The sequence below is a fragment of the Ascaphus truei genome, chromosome 7 (assembly GCF_040206685.1).
Source record: "Ascaphus truei isolate aAscTru1 chromosome 7, aAscTru1.hap1, whole genome shotgun sequence".
Lineage (NCBI taxonomy): Eukaryota > Metazoa > Chordata > Amphibia > Anura > Ascaphidae > Ascaphus > Ascaphus truei.
In genome coordinates, this window is record NC_134489.1 from 11,789,461 (window position 1) to 11,803,174 (window position 13,714).

General features: G+C 44.1%; 2 protein-coding genes across 9 annotated transcripts in view; one reads left to right on the forward strand and one right to left on the reverse strand.

Moving 5' to 3' along the window:
• ZC3H4 (zinc finger CCCH-type containing 4) overlaps nucleotides 1-9,064 on the reverse strand; it is a 39,393-nt gene extending 30,329 nt beyond the window's left edge. For 2 of the 6 annotated variants that reach the window (XR_012802536.1, XM_075607009.1), the window contains exon 1: nucleotides 8,480-9,064. Coding sequence is in view for 4 of the 6 variants with exons in the window: in XM_075607009.1 (XP_075463124.1) it covers nucleotides 8,480-8,580 (101 nt within the window). In the remaining 2 variants the exon portion in view is untranslated. Of the gene's footprint in view, nucleotides 1-4,981; nucleotides 5,070-5,140; nucleotides 5,927-8,288; nucleotides 8,421-8,479 lie in introns of those variants that run through there. The other 4 variants (XM_075607011.1, XM_075607014.1, XM_075607013.1 and 1 more) reach the window with 4 other exon arrangements.
• SAE1 (SUMO1 activating enzyme subunit 1) overlaps nucleotides 8,514-13,714 on the forward strand; it is a 96,910-nt gene continuing 91,709 nt past the window's right edge. Inside the window, exon 1 of one of the 3 annotated variants that reach the window (XM_075607016.1) lies at nucleotides 8,514-8,554. In XM_075607016.1, the coding sequence (XP_075463131.1) occupies nucleotides 8,529-8,554 (26 nt within the window). In that variant the 5' untranslated portion in view covers nucleotides 8,514-8,528. Of the gene's footprint in view, nucleotides 8,555-11,377; nucleotides 11,706-13,714 lie in introns of those variants that run through there. The other 2 variants (XM_075607017.1, XM_075607015.1) reach the window with 2 other exon arrangements.

Genomic DNA, 13,714 nt, shown 5'->3' on the forward strand with positions numbered 1-13,714 from the left:
GACAGCGGTGTGCAAACTGGTTGCACGCTAGATTTTCAGGGGGGATGGGGCAACACAGTTATAAAGGTCCCGCGCCGCCCCCCCCCCCCCGGTATTTAAATTAAATGCCAGGGAACCGCCCGAGGCCTCTATAAGGCCTCGGACATGGTAGCATTGACAGCGCTGACGCTCATGAAGGAATTTTTTTCTGTCCCTGCATGAGCGTAAGCGTGCGCGCTTGTGTGCCGGGCGGGAGGCGGAGCTAGCACACCACGTCACGGACTGCCATTGGCTTTTGGCAGTCACGTGACCGGCCCTCCGCTTCCCTCAGCGGGAAAACTTACATTTTTCCCTGTCGGCTGCAATTCCACACGCCCCCGCAAGCGCCGACTAAAGCCGCGCTGATAGGGATAAGGTTTCCCCTCAGCGCGGCTCAGCATGGTTTTTTTGACTATGGCCCTGGCCGAATACATTTACCTTCCAGCGACGCGTCATCCTGATAACCCGGCATACCCCTGCCATACAACAGCCTTCGTGTAAACTATTTTTACATAAAACTGCATTTTATTTCCTATTATTCTACAGAAGGTAAACCAATAAAGTCGACCTTTGGCTCAAGGAAAAATCACGATGAGAGGGGCTGTTCCTCACATCAACACTATTACAGCAGTGGCCCACTCCAGTCCTCAAGGGCCACCAACAGGACAGGTTAAGGATATTCCTGCTTCAGCACAAGTGGCTCAGTCTCAAAGACTGAGCCACCTGTGCTGAAGCAGGAATATCCTTACCACCTGACTTGTTGGTGGCCCTTGAGGACTGAAGTTGACCACCGTTGCTCTATTACATCTACATTCCTCTTCTGATCTTAACTGGGCCCTGATCACTGCAGCACTAGAGTCTTTGCTCCGTTAGGTCTGAGCTCCTAACTAGCTAAAGCTACATGTATTGTATGTTCTGTGATCAGAGAGCTATTCGCATCTAGGCTTTAGGGCATAAGGATTATATCAAGATATCAATCGTAACTTGTGAAACAACCATTACAAATAGTCATGTGTTAGTGCTGAGGGCTTTCAAATGATTGCTAAATTGGTACATGTTGGTTATATGGGGCTATACCTTTAAGACATCAAAAAGAATGCAGGAGACCAAGTCATGCTAACATCTGTGCTGGTAATACTTTCATTATTAGGCATCCCTTTCAATTAGCAGCATTAATGGTTACAGAAACCTACTGAGGCTTGCTAGTCTCTCAGGGTTTTAGAAGGATGGCTGTTTTTAAGACAAATGAAAAACCTTATTAAACAATTCCCCTATCCGTGTATTATGTGGCTTCCCTATGGCTTTTGATCTTAGTTGCATTGAAGGGTATAGGGACCTAACACACCATAGCTCTCTCTCTTGCTCTTTTATCACTATGCTGCACAGAGGACTTCCTCATGCTGGAGAAGATTTTAGTCTAATTCATTTTAAAAGAAGCTGAATGCAACCTGGACTTACATTGAAAATGCTTGGAACAGTGACCCCTGACCTATTGTGCTTTTGTTAATTGTGCTTTTCGTTATTGTCTAGTATTGTAATGCACTGCGGAACAAATCGACACATTATAAATAAATGAGTAGAACAACTTTTTCTAGCACTGGGAAGTGGACGCACAGAATATTCAACAAGGGCCTTAAATGGAATGTGTGTACTCAGGCTGAATGTGAGCTGTGTATGATGACATACCATAACTAGGAGTCTTTACAACCATATGCCCTTGGATTATGTACAAGGACGAGGGGTTGTGTTTGCACTGTGTAGTAGCATGCTTCACTTTACATCCCCAACCATGTGGGAGAACAGTTCTTGGATTCTGACAGTTCACAAACATTTGACATTATTCCCTTTGACAGGTGGAGGGGGAAAGAAAGGAATTGGCTGGGGAAATGGTTTATGTTATGGGGAAATGGTTTAGGTTATGGGCCACTTACTCGTGGAAATACAGGTAAAGGGATACACAGCACCATCATTCTGGCTTTGTTTAAACACTGCAGACAAACCAGACATTGTGGTTTATACGACATAAAAGCAGAACTATAAGTTGGTTGGAGGGGGGCATGATGCTTTGTATTAGGATGTCGAGAATTGCTACCCACCAACTGCTTCCCACAGCTTCTCCTCCTTCAGAAATTAACCACATTGCTGCAAGAGACCTAGAGAAGGGTTTAAAATATAACTAGCTAAATCCGCAGAGCGTTGCCCTTCATGCAATATTGATTTTGTACAATGTCAGCTACCATTCCCCCAATAATATCAACAAATAAGGAGTTTGCTGTGGGAGGGAGCTTGAGGGAAGCAGAGCTGGGAGCATCAAATGTAATTATTGTAGTTCAGAAATAATATCTTTGGGACTTCATAGAGGAGCAATTTGGGAGGGTAAAAAAGATTTAGCAAGACTTTGCTTTATACTGCTGACTGTTTATATTGCAAGAACATTTGGCAGTTGATGGCCCCCTTATAGTTCTGCAATAAGAAACATGCTCCCACAATATGATTAGACATCTTTCTGGAAAGGTATACAGATACAACAAATAAGTAAACATGGGAAGGATGTTGATTCAGAGATGGACATATGTCTTTTTTCAAACTCGGCTATTATGTAACAAGGGTCCTTGGGTAGGGGGTGAAATAGGGATACCAAGATCCTGGTTAAATTGGCAGCTCTGCCTTCTTTGCATGTCACTAGTTGTACCTAAAATATCAATGACATCCAAGGCCGACTGATACTAATATCACAATTAAAAAAATGAAATAACAACTTGGTCATTTTTTTATTTTCACAGTATTACTTTTACATCAGTATATTGTTCAGCTCGTCTCACTTTTAGGCTTTAAATGCAAAGGGTTAATAGGGACCTGATTCAATCTTTGCATAAACGGTCTTCACAACTGTAGTAGCTACAGTGAAGAAACCGCCATGGGAAATACGTTTGAGACTATACAGATATTATAAGGAAGACGCAATGTATAATGTATTTAAATCACTAGTCCTACGAATACTGTATATACAATGTAGTTGCTGTGAGGCTCTCAAAGTAACATATGTTTTTAAATAATTTTTATAACTTAAGATGCATTTAAACCTCAACGTAATGCGAACCCACGGCAGTGAAATGGTTACTGGCCTAAGAGTTTTGTTAAAGTTGCCATCTGAGAAAGGATGAAACTAACCTTTTTTTGTTTATTGCTATTCAATGACTCCCCATGCTCTGGAACATGTAAACTTGGTTCATATCAATGGGGTAGATTGCTTCACAACATATTGAAGAGGCCTGGAGCTCTTAAAGCAGCAGTTCAAGCAATATCCTACATGTGTATTTTTTTTATTTTAAATAAATCAGTTCTGTACTATGAGAAAATACTTGTGGCATAAAAAAAATGTTTTAAAGACAGGAGAACGGATCGATCTGCAGCTTAGCTAATCACTTGTCAGTGTGCAGATTGTATTCATGCACTTATTGAAAGGGGAAAATATATATATATATATATATATATATTTATTTTAACGGCAGCTTGAACTGCGTTCCCATGTTTTTTCTGCCAGCCAGTGTCCCATTATGTCCTCCCAAAATAATGTATTTTCCAGTTGGGGTTATAGAGCATTAGGTGCAGCTATTAACATGAAGCTCTCATTGGGGGGGTTGGGCCTTTATTTCCAGAGCACCAGAAACTATGGATGTGGTCATATGCGTTACTTAACCACTTAAAAACATTTTCAAAATGCAATGGGATTCAGTTTGCAATATATTTGACCATATCAGGTACGTTTTTAGGGGAGGGGGTGAAACTAAATGTCATTTCACAGGAATTGCAGTGACTATAGTAGCGTTCTGCTTGCCAGAAGACGGTTTTGGTTACTAACTCGCTTCGCTGCCAGAGGGGCTTGCATTGGCCATCTGGCAGCAAAGAGGTTAAACTATGGTAGACCAATACAATCACGTAGTTGTGAATGAAATACTTCGAACAATACTGTTATTAGCACTCATTTGTGAATTAGACATCTATATATAATCAAAACAATGCTCCTTGTGCAACTGTAAAACAGGAGGTGCATTTTTAGTGGGACTGCATCATTAAATCTGGGGTTTTTAGCTGACAAGGTCGTGAGCATCGAGGGTTATCTTAACCCTACCATGTGATTTCAGTAGCCAAACCTGATATGGCTGTTTAGAACTTAACACCACGTCAGTCTGGGCGTTGCCTTATCCTAGTCACGCGATAGCCCTGAAAACAATCTTCTAATGTTTCTGCCACCTATGTACAGAAATGTGGCTACAATTACACCGTAACAGGGCTGATGGTGTACTTGTAACCCTTTACTTCCTACAGGGGAGTGAAAAACATTGAGCTACTAGTACCTTCAGCACAAAGGGTCAAGGCATTAAAACCACACAGAAAATGTGATACAATGCAGAAGAATCATTTATAGGGCACTTCCTTGAGTTTTTCTGGGTTTGTTTCCCTTCTGTGCAATATTTATATTCCTTAACAAAATAGTATATCTATCCCACTACATGTATAATTTTTTTAAATAATAATCACCAGGTTAAAATAGGTTACTTCTATGGAACTAGTAAAAATGTAGCCAATAAAATATTGGTTTTGACAGGTTCAAAACATATTGTATAACACCACTTTTCCCAGGGGGGGGGGGGGGGGAGAGAGAGGTGTGGGTGTGTGTATATATATATATATATATATATATATATATATATATAAAATTATATCTGACAGTTTATTACTGTAAGAGTATGTACAAAAATAAATATTTACTGGGTAATAGGTGTTCCATGTTTTATGGGGCAGAAACTGCAATTACAGTAAATGGCATAATGCAATTTTTTTTACATGGCAAGCAGTCACTACAAATTAGTTACATAGGATATAAGCATTAATCTGTACAAATATATTCAATTACTATACATTGTTATCTACAGATTTAAAGGCATGCATTATACCCCACCTTCTGAAACACATGTAACCACGTATGTGCTGTACTACAATGGAGAAGTCCGAATACTACGGGTGGAGGCAAGGAAAAAAGGTGAATCTTTAACAATATGTATTGGTGAAAGAGAAACATTACCTGCCCACATTGGGGGGGAAATTACAACATACTCACATTTACAGAAATAAAAATAATGGTTTTTAAGTCAGTGACTTCCTGCTTTTCCTTTTATGGCCGTCTTTATACAAGGGGAGGGGGGCTGGAGTGAAACCAAAAGATTAAAAATAAAATAATATTCATGGTAAAATAAAGAAAATGTTCAAGTAGAGCTCGAAATTAAAACGTAAAGTGGCTTAAAATGTTTGAGGGCTGTTTTTGCATTTTAAGGCTCGTTTTTCAGGGAGGTGCCGCGGCTTTAAGGAAAGGAGGGAGGGGTTAGAAAAGAATGAACAGAGGGGTTCAAAGGTCACCTTGCAAACGCGAGGCTAGGACAAAATACTAAGCAGGAAACCGAAACGCACATTGGAGGCTGGGTTTGGGGCTGGGCGATAGCCTATGAAATAAAAGATTAACAAAAAATAAAAAGAAGCACATACACAGTACTGCAGGACAAAGGAAGTGGGGGGAGGATCTGTGAATGTGGGTCCCTGGGAGGCCTCTGTATGGCGTTGTAGCAAATCCCTATTACATGGGTTATTTTTGCTTTAAAAAAAAAAAAAAAGACTCCTCCCGCCACCAGCTGCCATTTTATACAGAGACAGCCCAGAGATAGAGCATTATTAACCCTTAATAAGACCATTTCCAACACACAAAAAACTGCTTTGCAAAGTACCCGCGACGCTGTCCCTTATAATCAACCACTTTCTACCTTCTGGACTACATCCCTGGCTCTCTTAACCCCAAACCCACATGGCATGAAAATGAAAGCAGGAGATATTCCTTTGTACCCCTCCCCCCTCCCCCGGAAGCAGGGGTCTAAACTCTACTTTATTGTGATCTATAATTATTTAAAAAATATAAAGTAGTAAAATGGACATAGTGTTTTAAAACACCCGTTTTAAGCAGAAATCCAAATTTCTTTTAGAATCAAATTCTTTTAAGGTTTCTCTTCCCTATTATCCGATGATTATATGTTTTATTTAGCACTGAAACGCGACTTTTGCCAATATCAATCCCATTTCTACGTCCTTTGTATCACTGTCAACATCAACCAGTTACATACAATAATACCATCCCCTGATTTAACTTGCTGTATGCAGTACATAAGTATTACTATAATACAGGTATAGTTCCCACTAACTGGTGCCTAGTACATAATACAAAATAAGATTAGAAATAACCTCAATTAAGATTTGAAAATACACACAAACACGTATATCTCAAAGGTTGAACTTTTCCCAATCCTGTATTTACAAAAATAAACAATTACTTAAAAAAAAAAAAAAGCTAGTTAAGTCTCCAAACAAAACCTTTTTCCATTTTCATAGCAAATACGTTTTAGGATTTCACTGTATTATGATGTAGTAAAAATAATTACATATATTATGATAGAGAACTTAACGAACATAAAAACAGAAAGATTTAGGCCTTCAAAATCTTTTCTCCCCATCAGATACTTTTCCATAATGTGGCAACAAAAACAATATTGTATTATAATATTGTATATTGTCTTTTTCATTTGCCATAGAATAAAATGATAACCCAATATGGCAACATAATACACTATTTACCTAAATGTATTGCTTTTCTTATGGGATTTTCCCAAACCTAATTTACAATAATACCAACCTAAAACCTAATCCTATTATAATTTTAAATAACAAAATATAAAAAAATGACAATTCCCCACAAGTTTCCTGTATGTTAGAATTTTTGTTATATTGTGACATTATAAATAACAATATTTAGCACTGCATCAACACTCCCACATTAATTTCCCTTTAGAGTTTCTCTTCGTTATATGGCATTTAAAAAATAAGATAATATATTCAACAATGATGTCTGCTCACCAAACCTATATGTGACCAGAGAATAAAAATAACCTACACGATTGCCCCCAAATAACAGTATTTACAGTTTTCTTCCCATCAGTTACCTAGCCTTTAGGGTCTCCTGTTATATGGCATTATAATAAATACAATAACAGTATATTCAACAACGCTGTCTGTTTCCCAAATATATATATCCTAAAATAACACTCTCCCCTCCTCCCCCCCAGTTATCACGTTAGGCTATAGTAAACATATATGTGTATATGCCAGAGATGAAAAATAATAAACAGAAATAATATTTTCAGTATTTCCCCCAACCAGATACTTTCCGTTAGAGCTTTTCCTGTAGTATATGTCATTCAAAAATAGGATGACATTATTTCCAACAAGGAAATATAGCCAGAGAATATATAATAATCTATGAACCCCCCCCCCCCAAAAAAAATAATACTTACCGTTCCCTCCCACCACAGAGTTACCTATCCTTAGGGGTTCCCCCCTGTTATATGCTATTATAAATAGGATTATGGTATATTTAACAAGGTGGTGGGTTCCCCAACCCTTTGTTGTGTCTTACAAAAAAATAAATATAACCTAAAAGAACAATATTTACATCTCTCCCCCTCCAGTTAACTGTTCTTTAGGGTTTCTCCTGTTGTGTGGCATAATAAATAAAGATATAAATAATATACTATCATATTCAGCCAGATATACTTCTTTTTTTTTTAAACTAAAAGACAACATTACAATACCACCCCCCCCTCTCATTTAAAGGGTTCAAATAGGATTAAAGTAGATTCAAACAAGGCTATCGGTCCCCGATCCCGAAATATTGCCAGAGAATATAAAAAGTATAACCTAAAGAAAAAGCAATATTTACAATACCCCTCCCCCCCTCCCCCCGTTACAAGTCCTTTGGGCTACCCCCATCCTCCCTTTATATGGCATTACACATGTGATATTATATGAAACATATCATTTGTATATGCCAGAGATGAAAAAGAAAAAGATAAAAGATAAGACAGTATTTCTCCCTGCGCAACCAGGTTTCCCCTCCCCCAACTCAATATTTAGGCACTACATAGAAGCCCCCCAAAATAGCAATATATACCCCCCCCCCCCATATCACAGTTTGCCTGTCCTTTTAAATGGGATTTCCCTCCGTTTTATGGAGTAAAACAAAAAAAGTTCAGATAATACTGCATTAGAAATAAAGATATCAGTTAGATACTGCCATATTCAACCCCCTCCCCAATATAGTGAGAACATATAAATGATAACCGCTCCAAAATAGCAATATTTACAACATCCCCCCACACATCAGTTGTTACCTGTCCTTTTAGGGGGGGGTCTCCCCTATTTATGGCAAGGAAACAAATATGATTTCTCCCCCCTTCCCCCACCCCCTCCTCCTTTAAGACCTGGTTGCAGGATACAGAGAATGGAACAGGATTATTTTCTCAGTAAGTGCACATAACAAAGCAGCAGAAGACATAGAAAGAGATGGCTCTGGTTACTCGACCTTTCGGCAGGGAGGAGGAAGAGAAGGTTGTGGTGCTTTTCATGGTTTGATGTTGGGGAGGATTCATGGACACTGGTACCTTCCACGGCCATAATTATCATGAGTTATTTGTATGAAATATGATTTGGGGGGGATGGGGAGGGGGGTTGTTTTTGGTTCCTTTAACAATCAGTTTTCTCCACCATCTAAATAGATACAAAATTTAAATACAAAATGGGGGGGGGGGCTGCTTTTTTGGGCGGGGGGGTGGGAGATGGGCCTTTACCAACTCCACTTGTTGGGGATGTTTGAGGTGGGTTTTTCACTGTAAAACTTGAGGCTGAGAGGGGGATTTGGGGGCCGAATAAATCCCTTTGGGGGGCATTTGGGAAGGGTCTGCTGGGGAGAGTGGCGGGATTCAGCTAATGGAGGTAGTTGGGGGAATTGTGGTATTTGTTGTGGGTTTTAGGTTGTTTTTTTTGTTGGTGGTGGTATTGGGGGGCGGTAAATCGGGTTATTGTGGTTGAAATCCCTGGGAGAGAGTGAACTCCGTGTTTCGTGCCGCAGTGAGGGAAGAAACTCAACATAAAATGGCGGCCGCGCAGGGCTGGGAGGCGGCCGGGCGAGTGACGTCACAAAAGCCGGCGAAATGGCCTTTTGTTTTTACATTTCCGAAGATGACGCCACCTTCGGGGTTTTCCGGAAACGGTTTACGCGCGATCGGATTGGGCATTGATGGAAGGAGGCGGGGATAGTAAGGATGTGGGAGGAGTTATGGCTTCCTACACTCCTCCTCGGCTGAGGGATACACCAGGGGCGCTATGTGAATTCTACGTCATTTTTAGTGCATTATGGTTTTTGTAGTCACTTGGCCCCATCCTCACGTGAACACAAATTCATAAATAAATGAATATTTTTTTTTATTTACAGACAAACAATTATATATTTAGACGTACTACACACACACATATTGTACATACATACATACATACATATATACACATACATATATTATAAATGGTATATTGTTTTAATTTAGCACTCTCTTAATGTAGAACTTCTTTTTATAGTATGTTTCATAGCCTATCCATTGTCTTCAACGTCTTAGCTCAGACAGGCTGCTACACAACTGCGCGTCCGCCTCTCTGTTGGGCGATGTGTGCTCATCGCCAGGAGACAAAATGACGCAATTGGAGGCGGGACTTTAATAAAAAAAACAAAAAAAACTATGTGATTGGCTAGCGAAGTACTGTACACGTGACGCGGCTGCCGCTTGAAAGCACAACTTAATTTGTCTTCAAGTGCAGCGGCGTCAACACTGTACTTTGCCGCCAAAGCCAAAGAGCGGCGCATCGCAGCCTGTCACAGTTCAGCCTTAGGCCGCGCTTATATTGCTGGCGACGCGGTGTCGCCCGAAAACAAATACATTGCTGCTGCATTCGCTTATAGTGCGCGCGACGTCGCGGAAACTGGAAGCCAGCAAAATTTGATTTTTCAAGGGCTGTCGCGTCACGTGACGGCCCTTGAACAAATCAAATTGCCGGAATCCTGTGCCGCCGCCCGGCGAAACATAACTTTTGCCAGTGGCGACGGCGACGTCACCCGCCGTGTCGCCATCGACGGCACTATAGGCACGGTCTAAGGCTGCGGTCTCAGTGGCTGCCCCTCAATGGAGCTAGGCCCAATACGCACCTTCCCGCTGAAGGTGCAGCCGCGCCGTATTGCCAGGTTTTTAAAACTCAATGAAATTGAGTTTAGAACTTGCAACGGAGGCGTGGCCACGCCCCTGCCGGCGATTCACTCAATGAGGGCGAACCAGCCGCATGAGGTCATGGCCACGCCCCCTCCCGTCACAATCTCCCTCTCTCCCTGGAAGATCGCGGTTAGCGCTGTGCACACACTGCCCCCTCCGCCGGGCGCGCGTGCCACAGTGCTGACTGGGACCACAGCCTTAGGCCTGTAATATAGAGCGTGCTGTTGCGCTACCGTGCGCGCACGTCAATTACAATTGACTGTGGGAGGCTGACGTTGATACAGTCGAGATGCCGTGAGCGGTGGCGCGGCAGACCAGAAAAAGTACAAGAGAATTGTATTTTCGCGCTGTCGCCGCGCCACGTGACGCTATGAACCAATCACAGCGTGGCCTAGTGCTGTGATGTCAGCCAACCCCCCCACCCACACGCATCACCGCTTACAAACTAAACGCCTGTGCTAAACGCGAGCGCGCACTATATTACAAGCCTTAGTCACCTGAGTCTGAAGTGGTTCGACGTACTATTCCACTGTATTGCATTCAGAATTGACATTTTTCTTTTCCACACAAACTCCCAGTACTTTTCAAACAAGGAATATTGAGTCCACATCACCAGTAATTTTACAGTTTAATGCCGGGTGTCTCAAGTGTGTGCTTCAAGTTAAGACAAACAACAAATATAAATTGTTATTAAATCACTTTCTTGGTTACATGCTCATAATTAGCTGATCTTAGAATGTGAAATATAAAATTCAGTGATCATGAGTGGTATACATATAAAAACACACTTGCATGTAACCAAGTATTACTTCATAACAATTTATATTTGTTGTTTTTCTTAACTTTAAGCACACTCTTGACACCCAGCATTGAACTGTAAAATTAACAGTGAATTAGACAATACGGAATATTACATGTAACATTTAAAACATCGATTTGTTTATACATAAGCTATTGCTCGTTGTACATCCCCAGCCTCACCCCGCACACTATAACAACCTGCTTAACACTGACAACAACATACGCAGTAGTCGCCGTTATATACTGTTTGCCTGTGTCAATGTGGCCAATCACAATAGGCAATGCGAGTCATATGACTTCTCCATTACCCCGCTCTCGCGGCTTGGCTTGCTCTCGCGACACACTTATAAACACGCTCCTGTTCACGTGGTCATCCGGCCGCCCCGCCCGAATGCTGCGTCACCGAACGGAAAGGGCGGGAAGAGGGGTGGTCACGTGGGAGTGTCGGGCGTTAGTGACGCAGCGATTCAAACCGGTTTGGTGTGAAAGGGCTTCATTCATTCATATTTTTCCTTCCACTCATCACGCGCGTTGACTTGGTCCCGGTTTATCCAATTAAGCACGGTTTGCGGGTGGTGAGCAGGAGAGGGAGGGTAACAGAATGGTTGAGAAGGAAGAGGCGGTGATAAGCGAGGAGGAGGCGGCGCAGTATGACCGGCAAATCCGCCTCTGGGGGCTGGAGGCGCAGAAGAGGTAATAACAAAAGAGCGGCCCTGAGACACTCGCATGCACTCCCAGCGCCAGGAGAGCTGTGTTTTACATATAAACATTGTGCGTATCATCTTCTTTTATTTCGTAAAAATAAAGTTTTTACATCCACACAGGGTAAACGTGTGTGTGTGTGTGTGTGTGTGTGTGTGTGTGTGTATGTGTATGTGTATGTACACTCCCCCACTTGCACGCACACACACACTCCGCCACTTGCGCACACACTCCCCCACTTGCGCGCACACACTCCCCCACTTGCGCGCACACACTCCCCCACTTGCGCGCACACACTCCCCCACTTGCGCGCACACACTCCCCCACTTGCGCGCACACACTCCCCCACTTGCGCGCACACACTCCCCCACTTGCGCGCACACACTCCCCCACTTGCGCGCACACACTCCCCCACTTGCGCGCACACACTCCCCCACTTGCGCGCACACACTCCCCCACTTGCGCGCACACACTCCACCACTTGCGCGCACACACTCCCCCACTTGCGCGCACACTCCCCCACTTGCGCGCACACACTCCCCCACTTGCGCGCACACACTCCCCCACTTGCGCGCACACACTCCCCCACTTGCGCGCACACACTCCCCCACTTGCGCGCACACACTCCCCCACTTGCGCGCACACACTCCCCCACTTGCGCGCACACACTCCGCCACTTGCGCGCACACACTCCGCCACTTGCGCGCACACACTCCCCCACTTGCGCGCACACACTCCCCCACTTGCGCGCACACACTCCCCCACTTGCGCGCACACACTCCCCCACTTGCGCGCACACACTCCCCCCACTTGCGCGCACACACTCCCCCACTTGCGCGCACACACTCCCCCACTTGCGCGCACACACTCCCCCACTTGCGCGCACACTCCCCCACTTGCGCGCACACACTCCCCCACTTGCGCGCACACACTCCCCCACTTGCGCGCACACACTCCCCCACTTGCGCGCACACACTCCCCCACTTGCGCGCACACACTCCCCCACTTGCGCGCACACACTCCCCCACTTGCGCGCACACACTCCCCCACTTGCGCAGACTCCCCCACGCGCACACACGCGCAGACACTCTCCCCCACTTGGGCATACGCGCAGACACTCTCCCCCACTTGGGCATACGCGCAGACACACTCCCCCACTTGGGCATACGCGCAGACACACTCCCCCACTTGGGCATACGCGCAGACACACTCCCCCACTTGGGCATACGCGCAGACACACTCCCCCACTTGGGCAGACACACTCCCCCACTTGGGCATACGCGCAGACACTCTCCCCCACTTGGGCATACGTGCAGACACTCTCCCCCACTTGGGCATACGCGCAGACACTCTCCCCCACTTGCGCAGACACTCTCCCCCACTTGCGCAGACACTCTCCCCCCCACTTGCGCAGACACTCTCCCCCCCACTTGCGCAGACACTCTCCCCCACTTGCGCTGAAACTCTCCCCCCCACTTGCGCAGAAACTCTCCCCCCCACTTGCGCAGAAACTCTCCCCCCCACTTGCGCAGAAACTCTCCCCCCCACTTGCGCAGAAACTCTCCCCCCCACTTGCGCAGAAACTCTCCCCCCCACTTGCGCAGAAACTCTCCCCCCCACTTACACACACCCCAAAGGAAGGGTCTGTGGCACATGCAATACGTGAGTTAATTACCTGGGTGCTCAGAAAGGTAATTAATAGTAGAAAAGAGAATCAGCCACTTGCAGGTCTTGCAATAAAAGATAATGTGCTTTAATGAACAATCAATGCTTGGGTTGAATTGTGATAATTTCTCCAGAATTGAACCTGTAACGTCGCTCGTTAAAGCACCTGATCTTTTATTGCAAGAACTGAGATTCTCTTCTATTACCTGTCTGAGCACCACCCAGGCAATTAACTAGTCTTGGATGTGCCGCAGACCCATTGTGTGTGTGTGTGTCTCAAAAAAAAAACACAAGTGCACAAGATGCAGGAATACTTCTCCAAACACCACGATGGA